Source organism: Eschrichtius robustus, chromosome 2 (assembly GCF_028021215.1).
Source record: "Eschrichtius robustus isolate mEscRob2 chromosome 2, mEscRob2.pri, whole genome shotgun sequence".
Taxonomy (NCBI): domain Eukaryota; kingdom Metazoa; phylum Chordata; class Mammalia; order Artiodactyla; family Eschrichtiidae; genus Eschrichtius; species Eschrichtius robustus.
In genome coordinates, this window is record NC_090825.1 from 130,907,797 (window position 1) to 130,931,404 (window position 23,608).

General features: G+C 48.2%; 1 protein-coding gene across 2 annotated transcripts in view; it reads left to right on the forward strand.

Moving 5' to 3' along the window:
• The window catches only part of LARP1 (La ribonucleoprotein 1, translational regulator), a 57,159-nt gene that overhangs the window by 23,010 nt on the left and 10,541 nt on the right, over positions 1-23,608 (forward strand). Inside the window, exons 2-14 of one of the 2 annotated variants that reach the window (XM_068536267.1) lie at positions 10,547-10,608; positions 10,875-10,940; positions 11,884-12,058; positions 12,986-13,114; positions 13,192-13,398; positions 13,496-13,658; positions 14,487-14,631; positions 18,375-18,549; positions 18,652-18,821; positions 21,011-21,403; positions 22,209-22,332; positions 22,455-22,660; positions 23,123-23,229. In XM_068536267.1, the coding sequence (XP_068392368.1) occupies positions 10,547-10,608; positions 10,875-10,940; positions 11,884-12,058; positions 12,986-13,114; positions 13,192-13,398; positions 13,496-13,658; positions 14,487-14,631; positions 18,375-18,549; positions 18,652-18,821; positions 21,011-21,403; positions 22,209-22,332; positions 22,455-22,660; positions 23,123-23,229 (2,122 nt within the window). The remainder of the gene's footprint in view (positions 1-10,546; positions 10,609-10,874; positions 10,941-11,883; positions 12,059-12,985; positions 13,115-13,191; positions 13,399-13,495; positions 13,659-14,486; positions 14,632-18,374; positions 18,550-18,651; positions 18,822-21,010; positions 21,404-22,208; positions 22,333-22,454; positions 22,661-23,122; positions 23,230-23,608) is intronic. The other variant, XM_068536266.1, reaches the window with a different exon arrangement.

Sequence of the window (23,608 nt, forward strand, 5' to 3'; positions counted from 1 at the left end):
TTGGGAGTAGGCAGGAATCTGCATTTAACCAAGGTCCCCCACCCGCACCTCCTCTGGTGTCCTTAGATTGTGGAAGTGGTGTTGCCAGTCTTCTAGCTTACTGGTCCCAGTTTCCACAGCCCTGAGGTGAGGGCTTTTCATACAGCCTTCTGCTCAGGGACTCCAGCTGAGTGGGAGGTATAGTGGGAAGGGGGCTTGGGTTCCATTTCCACCAGAATAGTTCTTTTTTTTTTTTTTTTATAAATTTACTTATTTATTTATTTATGGCTGTGTTGGGTCTTCATTGCTGCACGCGGGCTTTCTCTAGTTGCAGCGAGCGGGGGCTACTCTTCATTGCGGTGCACAGGCCTCTCATTACGGTGGCTTCTCTTGTTGCATAGCACGGGCCCTAGGCAAGTGGGCTTCAGTAGTTGTGGCACGTGGGCTCAGCAGTTGTGGCTCGCGGACTCCAGAGCGCAGGCTCAGTAGTTGTGGCGCAGGGGCTCGGTTGCTCCGCGGCATGTGGGATCTTCCCGGACCAGGGCTCGAACCCATGTCCCCTGCACTGGCAGGCGGACTCCTAACCACTGCGCCACCAGGGAAGTCCCAGGATAGTTCTGCAATTTATTTTTCTTTTCAAGAAAGTATTATTTAATACAAAAATGTAAAATAAAAAGGGAAACATTGAAACGAGGACCCATGTACCCACTACCAGTTCTTACAAAGCACAGCCCTGATTTTAAAATACTAATTGGGTAGATCAGTTTCCCAAGGCAAAAGAAATAAAAGCAAAAATAAACAAATGGGACCTAATCAAACGTAAAAGCTTTTGCACAGCAGAAGAAATCATAAAATGAAAAGACAACCTATGGAATGGGAGAAAATATTTGCAAACAATGCAACTGACAAGGGGTTAATTTCTAAAATATACAAACAGCTCATACAGCTCAATATCAAAAAAGAAACAACCCAATCAAAAAAATGGGCACAAGACCTAAATAGGCATTTCTCCAAAGAAGACATACAGATGGCCAATAAGCACATGAAAATATGCTCAAAATCACTTATTATTAGAGAAATGCAAATCATAACCACAGTGAGGTATCACCTCACACAGGTTAGAATGACCGTCATCAGAAAGTCTACAAATAAATGCTAGAGAGGGTATGGAGAAAAAGGAACCCTCCTACACTGTTGGTGGGAATGTAAACTGGTGTAGTAGCCACTACAGGAAAACAGTATGGAGGTTCCTTAAAAAACTAAAGACAGAGCTACCATATGATCCAGCAATCCCACTCCTGGGTATATAGACAAAACTCCAATTCGAAAAGATACATGCACCCCAATGTTCACAGCAGCACCATTTACAACAGCCAAGACATGGAAACAGCCTAAGTGTCCATCCACAGTTGAATGGATAAAGAAGATGTGGGATATATATACAATGGAATATTACTCAGCCATTAAAAAAAGAAGAAATACTGCATTTTGCAGCAACATGGATGGACCTAGAGATTATCATACTAAAGTGACATAAGTCAGACAGAGAAAGACAAATATTATATGATATCACTTATATGTGGAATCTAAAAAATAATACAAATGAACTTATTTACAAAACAGAAACAGACTCACAGATATAGAAAACAAACTTGGGGGAAGGGGAGGGATGAAGAAGGAGCATAAAATCAACAGATGCACAATACTATACATAAAATAGATAAGCAACAAAGATTTCCTGTATAGTATAGCACAGGGCACTCTATTCAATTTCTTGTAATAACCTATAATGAAAAATAATCTGAAACATATATATATATGTGTGTGTATATATATATATATATAAAACTGAATCACTTTGCTATAACCTAAAACTAACACAATATTGTAAATCAACTATGCTTCCATAAAAAATTTTAAAAATACTAAATGTGGTGTTGTGGTTCTGAGTAACCCCTATCAAAATTAGCAGGTGAAACTCATTTGGTCTATCAAGATAACTGCAAGTGTGTCCAGAGAAAACCTCCCTTAGAATTACTAAGCAGATTCCTGGCTCCACCATTCCTGAGCAAGAATCTCTGGAGGGTGGGACCCAGGAATCTGCATTTTGACAAGCTTCTCAGAAGATAGATACATTTTTTGCATCCTGAAATCTTATTAGAGTCCAAGTCCTTTGTAGCAGTAGTTTCAGAGGTAGCTTGTACCCCTGGAAAGCTGGTTTCATCTAAGGTTGTGGTTAGGGTGATCAGTGAGTGTGAGGGTAGAATTAAAGGGCGTTAGAACTAAAGATGACAAGATCCCCACACCCCAAGAACAGACCTCTGAGTAGAGAAACTGAAGGCACCCAGAGGGGAATTCTTCCAAGCTCCAATAGCAGGGGCTGTAGTGCCGGCACCAGGACTGGCGTCAGTCTCCCGGCTACCAGCCCCGTGTTCTGGACACTGACTCACCGTCATGGAACATGGGGCAATGGTCCTTCCTTCCTACTGTGGCCAGATTGAGCAATTAAAAATACACCATGCCCAGTTAAATTTGATTTTCAGATAAGTAGCAAATAATTTTTTTAGTATAAGGTGTCCCAAATACTATGTGGGACATAATCTAAAAAATTAGTGTTGTTTATCTGAAATTCGCTAAATCTGGCAACTGTAGTCCTTAAAAAATTTTTTAAAGCACCAGACAGATTCAAGAATTGATTCAGAGATATTTAAAAAAATAACTGTAATGCATTTATGGTACTTTTCTGTTTAACTCTGCCCACATTTAAGCTGTTGAACAACCCTGTTAGCTAGCAGCCGCCACGAACCCCTATCATAGTTTCAGAAAATGAGAGGTTAAGTCTTACTCTAGGATCTTCCGTGCAGGGTGCCTTTCTGCCTCCTGGTGAACCTGCTTGCTTGGCTTTCATTCCTCTGTGGCCCTGTTAATGCCTATCGAGTTACAAGCTGCATGAGGAGTTGGTCAGATAAGACCGTCTCCCCTGGCCTTTTGAGTTACTTATTTGACGGCAGCTGGTTGTTAGAGCATTCTCATGTGGACTCCAGAGTCTATGCTGTTAACAGCTGCTCTGTCCTGCCTCTTAGCCCAACAGCCTAATTGGGGTGGGGTGGGGCGGGGAGGGGGGTGGGTAGTGTAGGGGTCACATCCCCTCTACATTTGCTGAAGGGGGAGGGAGTGAAATAGGGCACCAGTGAGCAAGGGCGGGGAGTCTCCTGGTGGGGCAGCTTGTCTCCATATCCATGGCGTCCCAGGGCTCTTCTCTTACCCAGCTGGGGTATAATAAGTAGCACTGAAGGGGCCTCCAAGCCTTGCCCAAACTCAGCAGCAGGGACAAATTAGCAGCTTTTGGGGAGCAAGGCCAATCTGGCTGAACTGGATTGGGGGAACTAGTCTTTACCCAAGAACTCCAATTCCCCATGTGCTTCTGGGACACTTGGCAAGTCTCTCCCATTTCTGCTGGAGTTTTCCCTGTTACTGAGTGTCCCCAGCCTGCAGGGCTGGAGCTGTTAGGACCCGGTCATTGGAGAGAGCAGGAAACTAAGGGTTAGTGAGGGTGCCCAACCTGTCACACTGGATAGATGGCTGGTTAGGACCTCTAGAGCCTGCCTGCCCCACGTCTTCCAGATGCAGCCAAAAGCCTTCCCTGGAGAAGTGCGAAGAAGTTAAGTCGCTGGTGGAAGTGGGGCCCCGCTCCCAGATCCACTTCAACCCGAGCACCCCTCCTTTTCTGTTATGTATCCCAGCTCCATGTGAGAAGCCGTTCTTAAAAACGGGGACTTTCTGGGACTCTGTTATAGGCACCATCAGTGGTTGTGGGGAGTGGTACCTGGAATGCTTGGGTCCCTGAGGCCCTGCCCTCCAGCCTGTGAGTGCGTGTAGTTGTGCACAGGGCATATTTCGTTGAGTGAGAAAATTGGCTTCCTGACCTGTGGGAAAAGCTCTGGATCACTAGGCAGAAACTGGATGTTCAGTGTCAGCTCCACAACAATTCACTGGTCACTTTGGGCACAGCCTGGTCCCTCCTGGGCCTCAGTTTTCCTATCTGTACAATGGCATGAGTTCTCAGGTCCCTTCCAGCCTCTTCACTCCAATAACAGGGATAATCCAAAGTAATTTCTTGGAGATTCAGAAGCCTCATGCAGCAGAGAATGCCTTAGACTTAGGACAGTAAAAATGAGTTTGCATTACCTCAGGTGTGGTGGGTGACCACAGGGACAAGGGAAAACCAGCTTTGATGTCAGCAGCCTCCCACAGAAGGACAGTGGAGTCAGTGGGGCAACAGAGCATTGCAGCCCGCCCGAGGACTGGCTCTGAAATCCAGGGCCCAGCTGCTGGGTGATGAGCCTGCTTCTCCGGCAGGGCCTAGGAGAGCGTGCAGGAGCCCACAAGCTGGATATGGCTTGAAGAAGGGTTTTGTTTTTTAACGTGAATTCATTAACAGTATTTAGAAAGCAGAAAATGTCCCTTCCATGTCAAACTTATTTTTCTACCTTTCTTGAAAACTCGGAAGCTCTGGCAACATAAGCTTGTGTTCATGGGTGGCATTGCGACTGCGCTTGAGTGGGTGCTGCCCTCTTAGCTGGTGTCTGTGCTTCCCAGCTTGCCATGCCAGCCAGCCAGCCAGCCTTGTGATTTATGGTGTAGCCCGGGGCCTGGCGGCTTAAGTCTGGGACCTCTGGGGAGTTCCTGTGCTGTTTTGTTTGCTGCACACTCTCTCTGGTCTGTTTTCCACAGCCGACGTATGGTGTTTGGGTTGAAGCACGCTGATTACAACTTGAAGGAGAACAGGGCATAGGTCTAGACTCCAGAGGGGTTGCAGTTGCCAGACTGCAGAGCTGTGCTGTTCAGACATAATGCAAAGGGGTAATTAACCTCTTTTCCCAGAAAAGAACGCTCTGGAAAGTCCTTCAAGAAGCACCCATCCCGAAGTAAATTTCTTATTTCAGCAAGTATTTACTGTGGGCCAGCCATGTACAGGCTGCAGTCCTGGGTTCCAGCGGCCAGTGAGAAACGCAGGAAAGATCCCTCCCCTTGTGGAGCTCCCAGTCGTCGTCCACACATCCAGCACGTTGCCGGCTGGTGAAGCCCAAGGTGGAGTCAGGCTGTACCTGGGTTTCAGTCCATCTCTGCTACCTACTAGGCAGGTGGGCTCTCTGAGCCTCAATTTCCTCATCTTTAAACTGGGAGTCTTCATCATCTTACCTGCCTCCTAGCTCCTAGCGTGGTTGTGAAAAATAAATGAGCTACTGCATGTGAAGAAGAACTTTGGCATTTTGCGTGGATAGTGTATGGACTCAGCAATTGATTAGTCTAGTGGGGTTGAGATGCACAAAAATGCAACCATTTCGGGGGCTAATGAGTACTCTGAAGATCCCACATGATAGACTGAATTAGAACTTGATCCAGAGTTGCTAGTTGGGCAATTAGGGAAGGACTTGAGAAGAATTTATGCTGAGATCTGTGTGTCACACAGAATACATACTGTGTGACCCTGGGCAAGTCTCTTCCGTCAGTTTCATTTTCCGAACAACTGGAATGTCTTTCTGAAACAATTATGTGAAATTACACATAGCCAGTTAAACCAGTTCTTGGCACTTAGTACCCAGTAAAAGGTGGTTATTACGATTACCATTCTAACTAGAACCAGATGTGCTCTTCGGAAAGGCTGGGTTAGGGAGCTGGTGCTCGGAGGCCAGAGGCTTCACTGCCTGCTGATATATTTCAGCTGTGATGATGATTAGTTAATTAGCTTTGGGGTGGGACTTCAGGGACTGGTACCAGTAGTGGGAGTGACCACAGCCACCCCAGGACAGCAGAGTCCGTGTCTGGGCAGGGAGAGTCACTGCAGGCTATAGATAGTTGACTGGGGCCCGAGCCTGAGCTGGGCTGGGCCAGGTGGTATCATGTGACCAGAGCCCGCCGCCCCTGCCCCTCCTCCCAGGCCAAGGGGCGCAGACTCTTCAGAAGCTTCCTTTGAGCGGAGCCTCAAGATGATCGGACCTTCCGAAGGTTTCTTCTCTCTGTCCACTCCTTTCCATAAGGGCACCCTTCAGCCCCCTCCCGTGTTTCATCTGCAGGTCGCAGGTCTGGGGGAACTTGGGGTGGGAAGGCTGGATAGAGAGAGGCTTCTGAGAGGTGGTGGCAGCGGTAGGAATCAGTGAAGAAGGTGAAGATGGTTAACACAGCATTTTTTTTTTTTTTATTCTGTAAAAGAGTGTTCCTGCCGGGGATGGGGGTGGCGTTGGGATCAGTGAGGATGGGATGAAAAGACCAGGGTCCCCAAGCTCCTCCTCTGTGACTTCACCACACCCCCAGGCTGGATGACAGCTGAAAATACATCAGGCTTTTCTGACTCTGTCCCCAGGCTGTCCTGGGAGGGACGGGCACAGGTGGGTGATGTAATCTAGACTCCTACTGGCCTCACTCCCTGCCCTTAAATGGTGTCTCTGCCTTCCACAGTGAGGGTCCTGGGCTGTAACTCAGGCAGTGGTGGGGGCAGAATCCATGTCAGCTGGGTGCTTACCCCCGCCCCCGACCCCCATCCTCACTGGGGCAGATGCTGAAGTGGAGGGACTGGGAATCGGGCCTGGAAGCAATGCCTCTTTCCTCACAGGACTGGGGGGTGCCACATGTGGGGCTTCTTCCGGGCCTGCTTGGTGGCAATTTCCCTTGTCTCTCTCTGGGTGCAGGAGAGGGGATTGTCAGGTTGCCAGTGTCCAGTCCTAGGAGTGTCGCTTGCCTTGCTCTGTGACCTTAGGTTTTCCTGCAGTGGGCCTTGGTTTTCTCCAGTGTGTAGAATGATACCCTGCAGCCCAGCCATTGAGGGCCTGCCCTACTGGCCACGATGAGGAGGTAATTTGGACCGTCCTCCAAGTGGCTGAGAGCACAGGATTTAGAGTCTGATTGCTTAGCTTCAAATCCTGTTCTGTTCCTTGCTGGCTGTGATCTTGGTAAATAACCTTTCCACCATGTACCTTGGTTTTCTCATTTGTGAAATGAGACCAATTAGAGAAACTAACTCAGCATTAGAACAGTGCGTGGCATCTAGTAAGTGATCCGTTAATATTAATACTAACAGTGTTAATATTAACAGTGTGTGGCATCTAGTAAGTGATCCGTTAATATTATGACCACGGCTTGTTGCTAGCATCTCTTCTGCTTTCATGAGAAGTCTCATTGGTTGAGATCTTACCTTTTCTTCCCTCTACCTCTAGATGTGAATTCCCTTTGTTCAGTTGAGGAAGGTGAGGGAGGCCCCAGGAAAGGTGGTAGGTGGTGTCTCCAAGGTTATACAACTGGTGAGTATTGGAGTCTGGACTAGGACCCAAGACTGATTTCAGGTGATCAGTTGCCTCTGGAGTCAAGGCAGGGCTGGGGCGTGGGTTCCCCTGGGATCCAGCAGTGCCTAGGATACTTGTTTCTCTGCCGGGGGGAAGGCTCCGGCTGACGGTTGAGGCCACAGACTCAGGAACTAGCAACTGGAAAGCAAAGCTTCTTTTCTTCTCTAGTGTGAAATCCTAGAGGAGATGGGTGTGTGAACTCTCCGTTCATTAAACAAACGTCAGCCGTGTTGCCAGGCCCTGAGCTAGACTCTGGGATCACTGCTATGAAAGCACCCTGGTACCTGCTCTTAAGGGCTGGGGTGGGCTGAATGGTAGATAAGTAACCAGGCACCTAACACAACGCAGTGAGAGTGCAGAGCCAGGGCACTTCACCTAGGATCTGGTTGGACTCCTCCAAGGAGGTCGACCTAATGGCCGGGTATATGGCAGCAGGTGGGTAGGAACCCCAGTAATGCAGCCCCTAAGCCCCTACAAATTACCTTGTTCCCCAAGGTAGAAGTTCTTTGCGATCAGGGTAAATTCTGTCTTTTTAGATACTTTGCTCATCTCTAGGAGATGATGCCAGCCTCACAATAAATATTTGGCCTTCGCCTCTTCTCCTGGCACTAAGGCGTGAAACCTAGTAGTTCCCTCTGGCCAGCCCCATCCTGCAGGCCTTCTCCCATCTTACCCGGCCCCATCTCACTTCACCTGCACTCATCCCTGTTTCATTTCCAGCTTTTCCTTTCCTCTTACCAGTTCTTTTTACCACAACCCGATGAGGTTGACTCACCCACGTGCCTTCTCCCCCTAAACCTCCCCTAGTTTCCCGCTTCTTAGACCTCCTAGATCTGGCCCTTCTAGGTAGCTTTTTTTCCAAAAGATCAGCAGCTTTAGGATCTTTCTGGAACAAGCAATATAGAAAATATAGTTGACCTTTGAACAACACAGGTTTGAACTGTGTGGGTCCACTTATATGTGTTTTTTTTCAATAGTAAAAGCAGCCCCGCATGATGTGCGATTGGATTTTTCGACTATGTCGGGGGTGGGTGCCCCTAACCCCTGTGTTGTCACGTTCCCCTGGTCAGCTTGGGATTGTGGGGGAGTAGGGAATCAGTGGGCTCTTTCGGTGGCAGTAGGGCACTCCCATTAATTGGAGACAGAAGTTTTAGTACTTTACCATGTCCCTTTGTGATCTTGGTGAACAGAATGTCAGGCAGGGTGATTACAGGATCTGATTCCTCCCAATTTTGAAGGAGTTTTTAATTAGAGGAAATAGACAGTGACCTGAAAAACTTTGCCTTAAACCTTTTCCAGTAGTTTTCAGGAACACCTTGCCCTCTGACTGACCCCCCTTTCCAACTTTGTGTTGATGAAGTTGATGTTGCAGGCCTTTTGGTGTGCTGTTGTACTGGTAGCATGCAGGCGGTGCTTTTGGAGTGTGGAGGCTGGGTCCCTGGAGAAGTGACTGCTGCCACAGCTCGTGTGTAGCCGAGGGAGGTGATCTTCTCGTGGCTGCCCCTGCTGGTCCTAGTCAGGGAACTAGGTGGTATTAGCCTTCTCTGGGCCAAACCAGAATTAGCAAGAAAATCAGTGTGGACTAAGTAGTTCCCTGGGCCTAAGGGCTTCATCCTCTTGGGACTGAGAGGGGTTTTCTGGTTCTCCACTGCCCAGCATTGGGAATGGGGGATGCTGTGGGTTGGGTTACAGAGCCCCAGCTCTCCTGTGGCATGTGGGGTGTCTTGAGGGGGCAGTGGCTCCGGTATGGGGTGGAAGCCAAGAATGCAGTGGCCTCACAGTTAGGAGTCAGGCAAGGACTCTCTCTACTCGTTAAGGGAACACGCGTCTGATCAAGGCGTAGAACATTCCTTTTGAGACCAGCCGGACAAATTTCTCTGCTCAGGGACTGGGGGCAGCTCCTGACCCCTGGCATGGCTGGCCAACAATGGAGGCAAAGTGACAGGTGAGCAGTGGGTGAGCAGAGCCCCAGGGTATGTATCTTTTCCCGTGGATCTCTGGGGGAGGAAGGGTTCAGAAACTCTTGGTCTTCAGAACCAAGTCGGAAAAATAAGTGTAGGTATAGGAAGGATCAGACCTATTAGAGCCACTGCCTTAAAAAAATTTTTTTTTCTTTTTAAAAAGCCCCTGGACTTCTCTGGCAGTCCAGTGGTTAAAACTCCGCACTTCCACTATAGGCGGCGTGGGTTTGATCCCTGGCTGGGGAACTAAGATCCTGCATGCTATGCAGTGCAGCCAAAAAAAATTAAAAAATAAAAAATAAAAATCCCCGTCTGCCCTTGTTGAAACTACTGGAGAACCCCAAACAAAATTAAATCACTGTAAACATACTACTTAACTCCTGGTAATACTCGGTTATATCTCCTTCTAGAGTTTCTACTGTGTGTATGTGTACGTATACGTTTTTTACTTACTTTACAAAAATAGGGTTATAACTTTTCTCATTTATTGTGTTTATCTTTTCATATCAGTAGAGATCATTATCTTTTTATGACCATTCTAAAAGTTGTTGAACTTTTATTTAGCCAGTTCCCTGCTATTGGACGTGTATTGTTTTCAGTTTTTTTGAAATTATGAATAGCCCTTTCAACATCTTTGCACATAACCCTAAACACTTGTCTAATTTGTATCATTAGGATAAATCCCTAAAGGTGGAACCATTGAGTCAAATGGGGGTCTCACTTTTTCTTTAGAAACTTGGAAGGCAGGCACATCTTCTCTGAATGGCTCAGTCGTCGTTGACCACAGGTCACTGAGGACAGGGCTGGCCCTGACATGTGGGGCTTAGAAGAGGTCCTTGGATTGCCCACTTAGGGTTTGTATCTTGCCTTCCTAAGTCTGCTCACACACAGACTTCTAGAATGTTAGAGCCAGAGAGGGTCTTTCAGATCCCTTTATGGAATCTGGGGCAATTCAGGAGCCCTGAATTACAGAGCAAACCCTGGCATGGACTCAGTTCCCTTTTTCACAAGAGGGTATAGAGCTGTGAGAGTCCTCCGAGTTGAGTTCTTGGGGTTTCGGCTGCTTGCTCCTTCCATGATCGCACTTCCCATGATTTCTTCAGAAAGAGGTGTTTGAGCATGTGTCCTTCCCATCCCCACCACGTCTTCCTCCTTTGGGAAGCTGCAGGTTGCTTGGTGGAGTTGGGTAGTGATGAGGTTGAGGAGCTGGCCGTGGGCCCCTCCCATGGGCTCTGCATAACTATCTCTCCCTTCTTGTTCCCACAGAACATGCTGCTCCGGCCAAGGTGGTGAGGGCAGCAGTTCCTAAACAGCGCAAAGGTAGCAAGGTAAGAAATAGGAGTTGCCAGCCCAAGCAGGGACTTCCTGGAGGTGGTAGCCTCTTTTCTGTTGTAGTGAGTGCTTCTGGGCTGCAAGGTACTTCTGGGTTTTCTCTGAATAGCAGGGGCACTTTTTCTGGGTCTCTACATTGTGGATGGTCCTCGTGGACAAACTGATTTTGGCCTCTGATCTCTCGGTGGAGCTGTATTTTGGATGAGGGCCTGAATGGTGGAGGCAGGGTTACCCTGGAGCCCTCATAGAATATGCCTTGCAGGTTGGTGACTTCGGAGATGCAATCAACTGGCCAACACCTGGAGAGATAGCCCACAAGAGTGTGCAGGTGAGTCTGTGGGGAGGGATGGGCAGGTTTGAATTCTGTCTACATGTTCACATTTGGCCTCAAGCTTTCAGAGCCTCAGGGGTGTTACCTTTCTGTTTTTTTAAGAGGCGTGGCTGGTACAATATGGGCAACATTGAAATAGCTAAGAATCATTCTTTGCACCCTAGCTGTGTGTCAGGGACTGCCAAGTGCTGTTTTTTCATCATTTCATCTAACCCTCAGTGACTCCTAGATAGGTCCTTCAGTAATTCCCATTTTACAGATGAGGCCACTGAGGCTGGGGAAGGTTAATTACTAGCCCTTGATGGCCAAGTGGGGATTGGAAGTCAGGTGTGTTGTACTGTTCCAAAGCCTGTGTTCTCCATCGCTGCACTTGGATTGCCTGTCAGTGGTCATTAGGCCAGGTATCCGCCTCCAGACCACAGGTCATGGGAAAGCTTATATAGCTTTCCTGAGCCCTAGCAGAAGATGGACTCCTGGTCAGTCCTCTCCTTCCCAGCACTTTCATTCTGGGCTGACAGCTAGGTCCCTCATCGGCTCTGGCCACTGGCCTTCAGTTCACAGACAGGGTTGGTGTGGACAGACCAGGGGCCAGCATCTCCTCTGTCTCACAGGTGACCTGAACTATGTGGTCCTGTTGTAGGGAGTAAAACAATTGTTTGTTGCCGGCTGCAGCCCCGGCCCTGGGGGTTGTCTCTGTCATTTAGACTTAAGGAAGCTGGAGAGACAGGTTGTCCTCTACCTCCTGCCTGTTTGACTACTCTTCCCAGCAAAAGCATCTCAGGCATGAAAGTAGGACCTTAGAATACATCCAGCCCAACCTGCCGTCACATGCTCCAGCTCCTCAACCCCGTCCTTCCAGTGACGGGGAGCTCCCTTCTTTCCCATCCCAAGAGGCTCTCAGGCTCGCATCACCTCCCTGTTCCTCTGCTTCCCGCTGCAGCCACAGTCCCACAAGTCTCAGCCTGCCCGCAAGCTGCCACCCAAAAAGGACATGAAGGAACAGGAGAAAGGAGAGGGGAGTGATAGTAAGGAGAGCCCGAAAACCAAATCAGATGAATCGGGGGAGGAGAAGAATGGGGACGAGGACTACCAGCGAGCCGGGCAGAAGAAGAAAGGTGAGTGACCTGGAGCAGGACTCGGGAGAAGGTGGTAGGGCAGAACCAGGAAATGTCAGAACGCCAGGGCTGCTGGAGCAATCTCAGGAGCCCCCCGCAAGAAGTCCTTGGGAGGCTGATGGGTGTAGGCCACTGGGTCAGCAAGCTTCACTCCAACCATCTGTCCATCAGTTCCTTTTCTTTAACAAGCATTTGGTAAGCCATGTCCTCAGCCCTGGGGCTCTAGCAGTGCAGAAGACGGGGGCGGGGGTCTCTGCCTCAGAGTGTTCTTTGTGTGTCTTGATGTATTTCTGTCCCGTGTTAGATTTCATTTAAAGACAGGAGTTCCCATTGCTCTGGCTGAAATGGCTAGAGTACAGGTTTGGCTGCTCTCATACATATCCAAAGGAACAGTGGTTTAACCAGGATGGAAGGTTATTTCTCTCACCTGAGAGCTGGGTGGAAGTAGGCCAGGTGCAGCTCTTTGATTCCTTTGTCTTGCTGTGTGTTGGCTCTTCTCATTCCAGGTGACTCACTCCACCTAGCAGGATGGGGAAAGGGGGGAGTAGCTCCCTTGCCTTTTAGGGACTCACCCTGGAATTGACTGCTTCCACTCAGCTCCCCTGGGCAGAATTTTGGCACGTGTCTAAGGGAGGCTGAAGGTGCAGTCTTGATTCTGGGCTGCCATGTGTCTGGTTCCAGAGGGGGTTCTCTTGACGGTGGAGAAATTGATATTGGGAGTCAACCAAGAGTGTCCATCACAGTGAAGTCCACCACCTTCTTATTTTAGAGATGAAAATGAGGTCCAGTGAGGGAAAGGAGTTTGCCCAAAGTCACCAGATGGTGATTCAGGCCTGAAACCCCAGACAGGGACAGAAGTGTTGGGGGTAGGGATGGCCAGGAGGGACCTCTCCTTCAAGCCTTTCTTGTACCCATGCTGTCCTCCAGGGAACAAACACAAGTGGGTTCCGTTGCAAATAGACATGAAGCCTGAAGTGCCCAGAGAGAAACTGGTCTCTCGCCCTACTCGCCCGCCGGAGCCACGACACACACCTGCCAACCGCGGGGAGATCAAAGGTATGCGCCTCCCACTATGGAGGGCCTGGGCATGGGGCTCCTCCTCAGGCCTGACCCGGTGCCCTCTCTCCCCATAGGGTCTGAGCCTGCCACCTACGTGCCCGTGCCCGTGGCCCCCCCCACCCCAGCCTGGCAAGCAGAGACCAAATCGGAGCCTGCCTGGCACGACCAGGATGAGACATCGAGTGTGAAGAGTGATGGGGCTGGTGGGGCGCGGGCTTCCTTCCGTGGCCGTGGACGGGGGCGTGGTCGCGGCCGGGGACGCGGCCGGGGTGGCACTCGAAGTACGTGAGGCCCCTTTGGGCTCCGGGATGTCCGAGGGAGTGCGGTGGGGGGCAGGCAGGGATCTCCTCTCCCTCATGACGCCCGTTTCCCCCTTAGCCCATTTTGACTACCAGTTTGGCTACCGAAAGTTTGATGGTGCAGAGGGGCCGCGCACCCCCAAGTACATGAACAACATCACCTACTACTTTGACAATGTCAGCAGTACTGAGCTTTACAGCGTGGACCAGGAGCTGCTTAAAGACTACATCAAGCGCCAGATGTAAGTGGACAGGCGCCTTCCTCCTGGAGACGTGGGTAGGATTGGGGGCTGCCCGAGGATGGTAGCCTGGTAGAGTAGGGCTGTGCAGGCCCTTCTGGTGCTAGCAGCAGTTGCTGCCTCTGGCTGGAGCTGAAAAAGGTAACTTGAGAGAACTATACTACTATTTAAAAAATTAATTAGTTAATTTTTTTAAAAGGAGAGAAAATGTCTAGATTCTACTCCACTTTATCCCTTTATTTGTAATGGCAGCATTGTCAGAATGCTAGCATTATTGGTGGGGCTCAGTGCTCAGTGCTTTATAGGCATTCTCTTATTTAGTCCTATAGTTGTCTATTTAATTTTTATGAGCTGGGTTTTATCCCCTTTTTATTGATGAGCATACAGGCCCAGTAACTTGCCTAACTGGTGAGTGACAAGGCACAGATTTGAGTCCATTTCTGTCTGATTTGCAAAACCTTAGCTCCTAGCCTCTCTAATATGTTGTTTCTCAGTCCAGTGGGGGAGCCATACAAGGAAACAGATCATTGCAGAAGAGTGTGGTAAGTGGCTTAGGAGCAGAAGAGAAAGTGACCAACAGTATTGGGACTGGGTTTTACAGGAGGATGAGGAGCTTGTCAGGCATACAAAGAGGCTGAAGGGCAAAGAGCAGTTTGACCCAAGGTTAGGGAGCCATGAAAGGGTAACATCATCTCTTTTCAGCCTTTAGGACTGTAAGTACAGTAGGGACGGGGTTGGTCAGAGGCTGTGTGAGCTTCCTGGAGTGTACAGAACAAGGAAGGCATGTTCGCAAATGATGAAGCAATCACACTTCTTCTCCCCTCCACCCAGTGAATACTACTTCAGCGTGGACAATTTAGAGCGAGACTTCTTCCTGCGACGGAAAATGGATGCTGACGGTTTCCTTCCCATCACACTTATTGCGTCCTTCCACCGAGTACAGGCCCTTACCACTGACATTTCACTCATTTTTGCGGTATGTCTCCCTCCTTGGGGCTGGGGTGCAGAGGAAAGAAACATCCTTACTTAAGGAGCTGGAATTTGGGCCAAGGCAGAAAACCCTGGAAGAGTCCCCATCTCATTACTTATGCTAAGATTCTAAGGCTCGGCCAGCCTCTCTGTCCCTCCCCCTTCCCCTTCTCTCTCTCTCTCTCTCTCTTTCTCTCTTTCTCTCTTTCTTCTCCCCCCACCCATCCCTTTATTATGGAAAATTTACAAAAGTAGACACAATGGTATAATGAGCCCATCACCCAGCCTCAGCATCTATCAGCTCATGACCAGTCTTATTCCATCTGTCTCCTCATGTTTCCTTTCCCAAATTACTTTGAAGGAGATCTCCGGTAATCTGACATTTCATCCATGTTTCAGTATCTGTCTCTAAAAGATAAAGGCCTGTTTAAAAAAAAAAATCAGTATATCATTATTGCATGTAAAAATATTAACAGTTCTTTGATATCACCAAACATCTGGTCAGTTGCAAATTCACCCCACTTGTCAAAAATGTTTTGTTTTGGTAGTTTATGAGAATCAGGATCCAGATAAGACCAATATATTGTCTTATTAAGTCTCCTCCTCTCCCTCTCTTTTTCCTTGCAGTTTATTTTTTGAATATGCTAGATTGTATATCTTGTAGAATTTTCCATAGGACAGAGTGGTATCATTTCACATGTTCTTCTGTACTCGAAACTTTTTTGTAAATTGGTTATTGAGTGGCCTGATGAGATTCAGGTTTTGGTTGTTTTTTTTTTTTCCCCCTCCTCGTCAAGAATACTTTATAGATAGTGATGTATTCTCTCAGATGGCACTTAATGGTTCACTTGGTTCTCTTTTTTGCCATATAAGCTGCAAATCACTGCCTGTTACTTCATTAGGGACTACAAAATGTTTATATTCTATCAATCTGTCTTTATTTGTTAGCTGGAATACCTCTTTAAGGAGGTACTTTGCATTATCAAGTATTTGGTTACCAAGAAGTATGTACTTTGTACAGGAAGGGCAGATAAGTGCTTGATCTTTTCCTTTGTTAACCAGTTTTCAGAATTACGAGCTGATCCCTAATAACCTTCAAAGGTGAACAGTGAGTTTCGAGTTTGTTTTTCTTGTATTAGTATCATTTAATATCATTACAAACTTGTAGATTCAAACATTTTGTTTATTTCAACTTATTGTAGTTATTATGCTGAATCAAATTGTTGCATCTTTGGCCAGTGGGACCATCGTTCATCTTGTACATTTCCTGTCCCAGATCTGAAATTGGCCGTTTTTTTTAAGGAACTCTAGGTCCTCTGTTTTGGGGAAGTGGTATTTTTGGTATTTAGATACCACAGTTTGAGTTGTAGCAGTGTTCATTGCTACTTGATTGGTTGTTGTTTCTAGAGGTTTTTGTTTGTTTGTTTTAATAAAATACATCATGAGGTTATACTGATATTTTCTATTAAAATTTCTATAGGGTCTGTACATAACCCCAAGTATCTTATTTGTAACTACTACTTTCTCCCATGCCAAAAATCCTAATTCCTAACAACATCAACATAACTATTCATTTGTTTTACTCTACAGTTTATGTACATTATACTTATAGTACCTCTCCTACTCCTAAAAAGTTTTTTTTCCTATTTATACAGTCAGTGACTATTTTCAACTTGAAATAATTTTTGTGTGGTTGTTTCTTTAACTTAATATATATTAGTTTCATTAGTTTCGCTTTGCATCCTTACCCCTAATTTCTTATTTGTTTTACATTTATAGAAAACATTTATGTGGTTCTAAAGTCAGATGGTATAGGAGCCCAACTTAAAATTTTCTTACTTACACCTTTTTCCCTTTCTTTTACTATAAGCAACCTTTTTTGAATCTTTCCATTACAAAAATTAAGTAATGCCTCTGTGTGTATTATATACTTCCCCGTTCTTAGATGAACGGTAACATATAGCACATGTATTTCTTCACGTTTTTTTTGCTTTCACTTAATATATCTGGGAGCTGACCGTGTAGTAGTAGTAGTAGTAGAAGAAAGGTACTACTCATTCTTATTTACAGGTGTATATATATATATATATATATATATATATAAAATCTTTTCATGTTTTAGCCAGTGTCTTTGGTGTAGATTTCTAGAAGTGGGATGGTTGAACTGAAAGGCAAATGCATATGTAATTTTGCTAGCTGTTACCTGATTCCCTTTCTAGTGTGTGTGCCTTTTGCATTCTCACCAGCAGTATATGAGAGTGCCTCTTCCCCAGCCTCACCAACAGAGTATGTTGTCACATGTTGAAACGTTTTCCTCTTCCATTTAAAAGAATTTTTTTTTTTAAATTTTAATTTTTTTAAAAATAAATTTATTTATTTCATTTTATTTATTTTTGGCTGCATTGGGTCTTTGTTGCTGTCGCGGCTTTCTCTAGTTGCGGTGAGCGGGGGCTACTCTTAGTTGCGGTGCGCGGGCTTCTCGTTGCGGTGGCTTCTCCTGTTGTAGAGCATGGGCTCCAGGCGCACAGGCTTCAGTAGTGGCTCGCGGGCTCTAGAGCGCAGGCTGAGTCGTTGTGGCGCACGGGCTTAGCTGCTCCGCGGCATGTGGCGTCTTCCCGAACCAGGGCTCGAACCTGTGTCCCCTGCATTGGCAGGCAGATTCTTAACCACTGCACCACCAGGGAAGCCCCTAAAAAGATTTTTAGAAGAAAACTCTTCTCCCCCCTCCATTTTTCACCCTTTTTCCCAGAGATAAACACCTGTAGCACTTTACCTGTGAATCCTAGAAAAATTTGTGTGCATTAGTATGTTTTTACTTAAAAATTCAAACACCAATGGGATCTTTTTTTTTTTTTTTTTTTCCAGTCTTTATTGAATTTGTTACAGTACTGCTTCTGTTTTATGTTTTGGTTTTTTGTTCTCAAGTCATGTGGGATCTTAGCTCCCCCACCAGGGATCGAACCCTCACCCCCTGCATTGGAAGGCGAAGTCTTTTTTTCATCTTACTTACTTAATTAATTTATTTGGTGGCGCTGGGTCTTAGTTGCGGCAGGCAGGCTCCTTAGTTGAGGCAGACGGGCTCCTTGGTTGCGGCATGTGAACTCTTTAAGTTGCGACATGCATGTGGGATCTAGTTCCCCGACGAGGGATTGAACCTGGGCCCCCTGCATTGGGAGCGTGGAGTCTTACCACAGCGCCACCAGGGAAGTCCCTGGAAGGCGAAGTCTTAACCACTGGACCGCCAGGGAAGTCCCCCAATGGGATCTTAAACTCACTGACCTACACCTGCTTTTTTGTGACTCTTACCACCTCAGCACATTTGAGGCTGATTTTTAAGCCTGAATGGTGTTCCATTGAATGGATGTGCCATAATTGGTTTAAATTGCTTATGTGGTGGCAAGCATAGGTAGTTTCCAGTTTTTTCCTTTTACAGACAGTGTTGCTGTGAACAGCCTTGTATCCAGATCTTACACATGTTGTCACCTGTTTGTGCAAGTATTTCTCTGGGGCTGATTCCTGGAAGTAGAATGGCAGGGTCAAAGGGCAGGTGTGTTTTTCATGTTGGTACCCTCCTACAAGTTTGAACATCTCACTCGTCCGCTGGTCGTGGAAGATGGTACCAGTTTTCTTATACTCCTGCCAGCACTAAACTTATCCCTGAGCTCATGGGGCTCAGTCATCCACCAGCTTCCAGGATCTCAGTCTGTCCATGTCTTTCCTCTGCATCTTCTCCCTCTTTCTCCCCTGCAGGCCCTAAAGGACAGCAAGGTGGTGGAGATCGTTGATGAAAAAGTCCGCCGGAGGGAGGAGCCAGAGAAATGGCCTCTTCCTGGTCCCCCAATAGTGGATTATTCCCAGACTGATTTCTCCCAGCTTCTCAACTGCCCAGAGTTTGTCCCCCGCCAGCACTATCAGAAGGAGACAGGTAGGTACCCTGCTGGCCTGTGGATGCCTCCCTGTTGCCCTTGTCCTCTGGCCATCAGGAGGAGGGCTGGAGGGATGAGGATCTCCCCTTTCCACCCTTTAGAGTCGGCGCCTGGCTCTCCCCGTGCTGTCACCCCAGTGCCAACTAAAACAGAGGAGGTCAGCAACCTAAAGACCCTGCCCAAGGGCCTGTCTGCCAGCCTCCCTGACCTGGATTCTGAGAACTGGATTGAAGTGAAGAAAAGGCCTCGGCCCTCCCCAGCACGACCCAAGGTGGGTGAGGCCTGCCACCCACCCTAGGTTCTAGGGGCCTGGCCTGGAGTGTGGGGAGGGGTGTTGCAAAGGCGCAGAGCTCTGGGCTTGTAGGGGCTGGCAGGCAAGCTGGGTGGCTCAGGGTTGTAATGCGAGCTGGAGGTCACCAGTGACTGCAGGAAGGCTGATATGGCCTGTGTCCATTTCCAGTGGCGATCACCCCTCAGGGCAACCTTAGCTCCGTGAGATCCTGAATGGCATTTTTCACAGGAGGAGATCATGCAGCCTCTGGCAGCAGTGTCTCATTAAGTATTAAGTGTTTCTTAATACTTGCCTGTTCTTTTTGTTTTTGGCCACTCCATGTGGCATGCGGGATCTTAGTTCCCCGACCAGGGATTGAACACATGCTCCCTGCAGTGGCAAAGCGGAGTCTTAACCACTGAGCTGCCAGGGAAGTCCCTTGGCTGTTCTTTTGGCCCCATCTAAATCCCTGGGGCTGCATTTTTAGTGCCTTCCCCCTGAATTTGTCCTCACTGTCCCATATATAAGCCCCTCAGACCTTCTGAAGAGGGAAGGGAGAGGGAGCAGACACACGGTCTGGATAGAGTCTAGACTAGAACACAGGTCTCCTGTCATTGCTGGCTGGTGACCTTGGGAAGCTTCTTTAATATCTCAAGGCTTCATTTTCTCCGTCTTCGGATGGAAGTAAGGAGGGATTAGACTGCTCTAGAAATAGTAAAGCAGTATATGAATAGCTCACATTTAGTCCCTGTTAGAGAAGTGTTTCAATCTCAAACTAAAATTACTGCCCCTTTTCCAGGAGCAGACTTTTGCTCCATTCACCTGCCCATTGCCATCCCTTTTTTGGAGACCTTCTTGGTCTGGGGCTTGTGAGGAGGCCTCAGAGGTGACCTTGGACTTTGGATTTATGGAATTCTGTGCTCCCTTTTCCATTTTGACCACCTCCCTCAACTCCTTCGTCCTCCCTTCCTGTTTATATCCCAACTTCCCAGTCTGTTCTGGCTGCGGTCTTCCAGAAAGTGTCAGAGGTTAGGCTGGAGTCATGAGGAGAGGGTAGTAAGTGCACAAGGACCTGACAGAGTTCAGTTCAGTCCTGCAGACTGCAAAGGCTTTGGAAAGGTGGAGCCACGCTTAGCCCGCATTCCAGAATTAGAGCCCCTACTCCCACCTGACCTATCGTGAACCTTCCAAAAGAGAATAGGGTTAGAGTTTATACAGAAAGCTCTTTGCACAGCAGGGAATTGACGGTTAGATATACACTATGGGGTAGACAAATGCTTTACCTCCAAAATTTCAGGTAAATTCAGCCTATCAACACTCTGAAATACTTTGTTTTGGCTGAAAGCAGTCTTGTTTTCTCTTGCCTTTGGGACATGCTGTGTTTTTGTTTGTTTTGTTTTTTGCCTGTCACCATCTTTGTCCCTGCCTTCATCTGGCTTACTTACGCGCGTCCTTTCATAGTCACTTCTTCTGGGAAGCCTTCCCTGACTGTCCCCACTCCCACCCCCAATTGGTTAAGTGCTACTCCCTATGTACTCCCACAAGACCTATTTATAGTCCTTAGCGTAACACACTGCAGTTGGTTGGTTGGTTGACTTTTTGTCCCACTAAACTGAGAACTCCGTAAATTCAAGGGCCTGGTCTTGTTCATTATTCTGCTTTTAGGGTCTTCATACAGGGCCTGGTACCAGTGGGTACTTGCCCATTTATCAAGTAGTTGAACATATGCTGTTGCTAGATCCCAGTCTAAGTACTGGGGATATAATGGAAGGCAAGGCAGCTGTGGTTCTTGCCTGATGAAGCTTCCAGTTTATTGGGAGGTGTTGGGGATGGACAAATGGATGAATCAGCCTATTGAACTTGTACCCTCTCTCAGGCCAGGTGCTGTGGAGGATACATATTTAGGTAAATGAGAGTGCAGTTCCTACATGCAGGGAACTTGTTATCTCAGTGTTTATGAATGACTGTGATGTGAGCTGTGAGCGGAGAAACCTGGACTCGTATGGGACATCCTTTTTCCATGAGGCTGACTCTGAGGCTGACAGCTGTGACTTGCTGGCATTATCAGGGCCACAGTTGTAACAGTCCCATGTGGAGGGGTCAGGGCTTCTCCCAGGGGACAGCAACAGAGCCTGGTATAAGGTGATTCCCTGGTGATTCCCTTTCTCCTCGGTCTGCCCCCACGTTAGAAGTCAGAGGAGCCCAGGTTCCTCCACCCGACCACTCTGCCTCAGCAGCTGCCCTCTCAGCAGCTGACGTCCAAGGATCAAGACGAGCAAGAGGAACTGGATTTCCTGTTTGACGAGGAAATGGAGCAGATGGATGGGCGGAAGAACACCTTTACCGCCTGGTCTGATGAGGACTCTGACTACGAGATTGATGACCGGGATGTCAACAAGATCCTCATTGTCACCCAGACACCACCTTACATGCGCCGGCACCCGGGGGGGGACCGCACAGGCAACCACACCTCGCGTGCCAAGATGAGCGCTGAGCTGGCCAAGGTCATTAACGACGGGCTCTTCTACTACGAGCAGGACCTGTGGACTGAGAAGTTTGAACCCGAGTATTCCCAGATCAAGGTGAGTCTTGGGTGTAGCAGTGGTGGTGGGGCCTGGGGTGCCTGTAGCGTGTGGAAGAGGAAGGCTGACGAGCCCTGTGACCTTGGGCACAGAGCCTCAGCATCCTCATCTAACAGAAGGAGGTGCTGCTCGACGTGAACACTGTAGACTGTGCCAGTGTAAGAGGTGGTTATTCTGCTTCTTGAGCATCCATGGTTAATGTCTTAAGTTGGCTAGACACTTGTGTGAGGAATGGAATAAGGATTGGATTGTCATTTCTGTTCTTAAATATTTAGGCCTATCTAAAAGTTTAAAAGCCTTTTGAGGAACTTGCTTTGAGTGTGAAATACGGAGGAAAGATAGGTCTTTTAAAAAATCACTGCTACCTGGAAACAGTCAAAACTGGTGTAGTAGGTGTTTACAGAGTGGGTATGTGTGGTGGTCGGTTGGCCTTTGGTGAGCCTCTGTTGTGAGTAGTAGTGTGTTTGGTGGAGTTGAGGAGAGAATTGCAGGAAGAGAATCAGGGTGGGGGAGTCTACAGCACGTTCCTGGGGAGCCGGAGTCCTGACCTCAGTGCTGCTGCAGAGAGGGCTGGGCAAGTACTCCCCCATTCTGGGTTAGCACACTCATGCCTGGGTACCTGGGGTTGAGGCATAGTGATGGGGCAGCTGAGAGCCTGGGGACCAGAATTCCATGTATGTGGTCGCGGGAGCTGCTCTCTTCAGCTTCCTGCATGTCTTGATCCCTAAACAGGCTAGGGCAGTCTTCTTACCAGCATCTCCCCCTACGCCCCCAACCCCCACCCCCCATCTCATATCCTCTGCAGCAAGAAGTCGAGAACTTCAAGAAAGTCAACATGATCAGTCGGGAGCAGTTTGACACACTAACCCCTGAGCCCCCTGTGGATCCCAACCAAGAGGTCCCTCCTGGACCACCTCGCTTCCAGCAAGGTGAGAGGTGACACCTGCGACCCTGGCCTGGGTGGGAGGATCTGGAGCCGTCCGACGGGGCCCTACAGGGACAGGCATTCACAGGCCTACCTCTGCTTACCGTCCCCGCTCTGCCTCTGCAGTTCCCACTGACGCCCTGGCCAACAAGCTGTTCGGTGCCCCTGAGCCCTCCACCATTGCCCGCTCTCTACCAACCACTGTCCCAGAGTCGCCAAACTATCGCAACGCCAGGACCCCTCGCACTCCCCGGACACCGCAGCTCAAAGACTCAAGCCAGACGTCACGGTTTTATCCAGTGGTGAAGGAAGGTCGGACGCTAGATGCTAAGGTGAGGCGTTCCTGCTGAGCTGCTAAGAGTCTTGGGCTCACTGCACTGCATTCCAGGGCTCTGCTTCTCTCTCTTGCCTTGAGCCAAGCAAGTGCCACGTCCCCCACCTGCTCCGTATTCTTAGGCTGGTGGGCCCACCAGGATTGAGTGACACATCTGCAAGATGGACTGGGCGTGGGAGTGGTGGCCGCATGTAGCCATGGTAAGGCCTAAGGAGGACTGACCAGGTGTGGGTCCTTGAGCAGATCATGTAACCAGCAAGCCTCCATCTCGTCACCTGTGACGTAGGCGTGTCAGCTCCTAGCTTACAGCTGTGGACATCGTGTGAAAATAGACGTGAAAATGCTTTATAAATTGTGAGATAACTCACACCTAGGAGGGAATCTTAGTCCTACAAATGCTTGATGCTCCTCAGAGTTGGATGAGTACAATTAGTAACAAGTCCCGGACTGACCTTTGCAGATGCCTCGGAAAAGGAAGACCAGACACAGCTCAAACCCACCCTTGGAGAGTCACGTGGGCTGGGTGATGGATTCCCGCGAGCACAGGCCCCGGACTGCTTCCATCAGGTATGGGACAGTGGGGAGGGGAGGTCAGGCTGACTGCAGGGCAGGCAGCAGAGCCATGACATTGATGGGACCAAGAAGAGAGAACCTCTTTGGTCTGCAAATTAAAGAAAATTTAAGGGAGGGGCCCTCATCCAAATCCAAAAAAACAGGAGTAGTCTAGAGAGTTTAATCCAGATCCCAGGAAGAGGAAGGCTGCCTTCTGAGGTGTGGCGGCCATGTGGCATTCTCTCAAGAGGATAGCTCAGTTGATTTCAAAAGTGGGTGTCTGCTGCCTCCCTCAAGATAGCTAGGGAGTTGAATAAAGATACAGATTCCTGGACCCCACCCTAGATCTCCTGACTGAGCTTCAGGGAGTGGGGCCCAGATTCCTTTTTTCTTT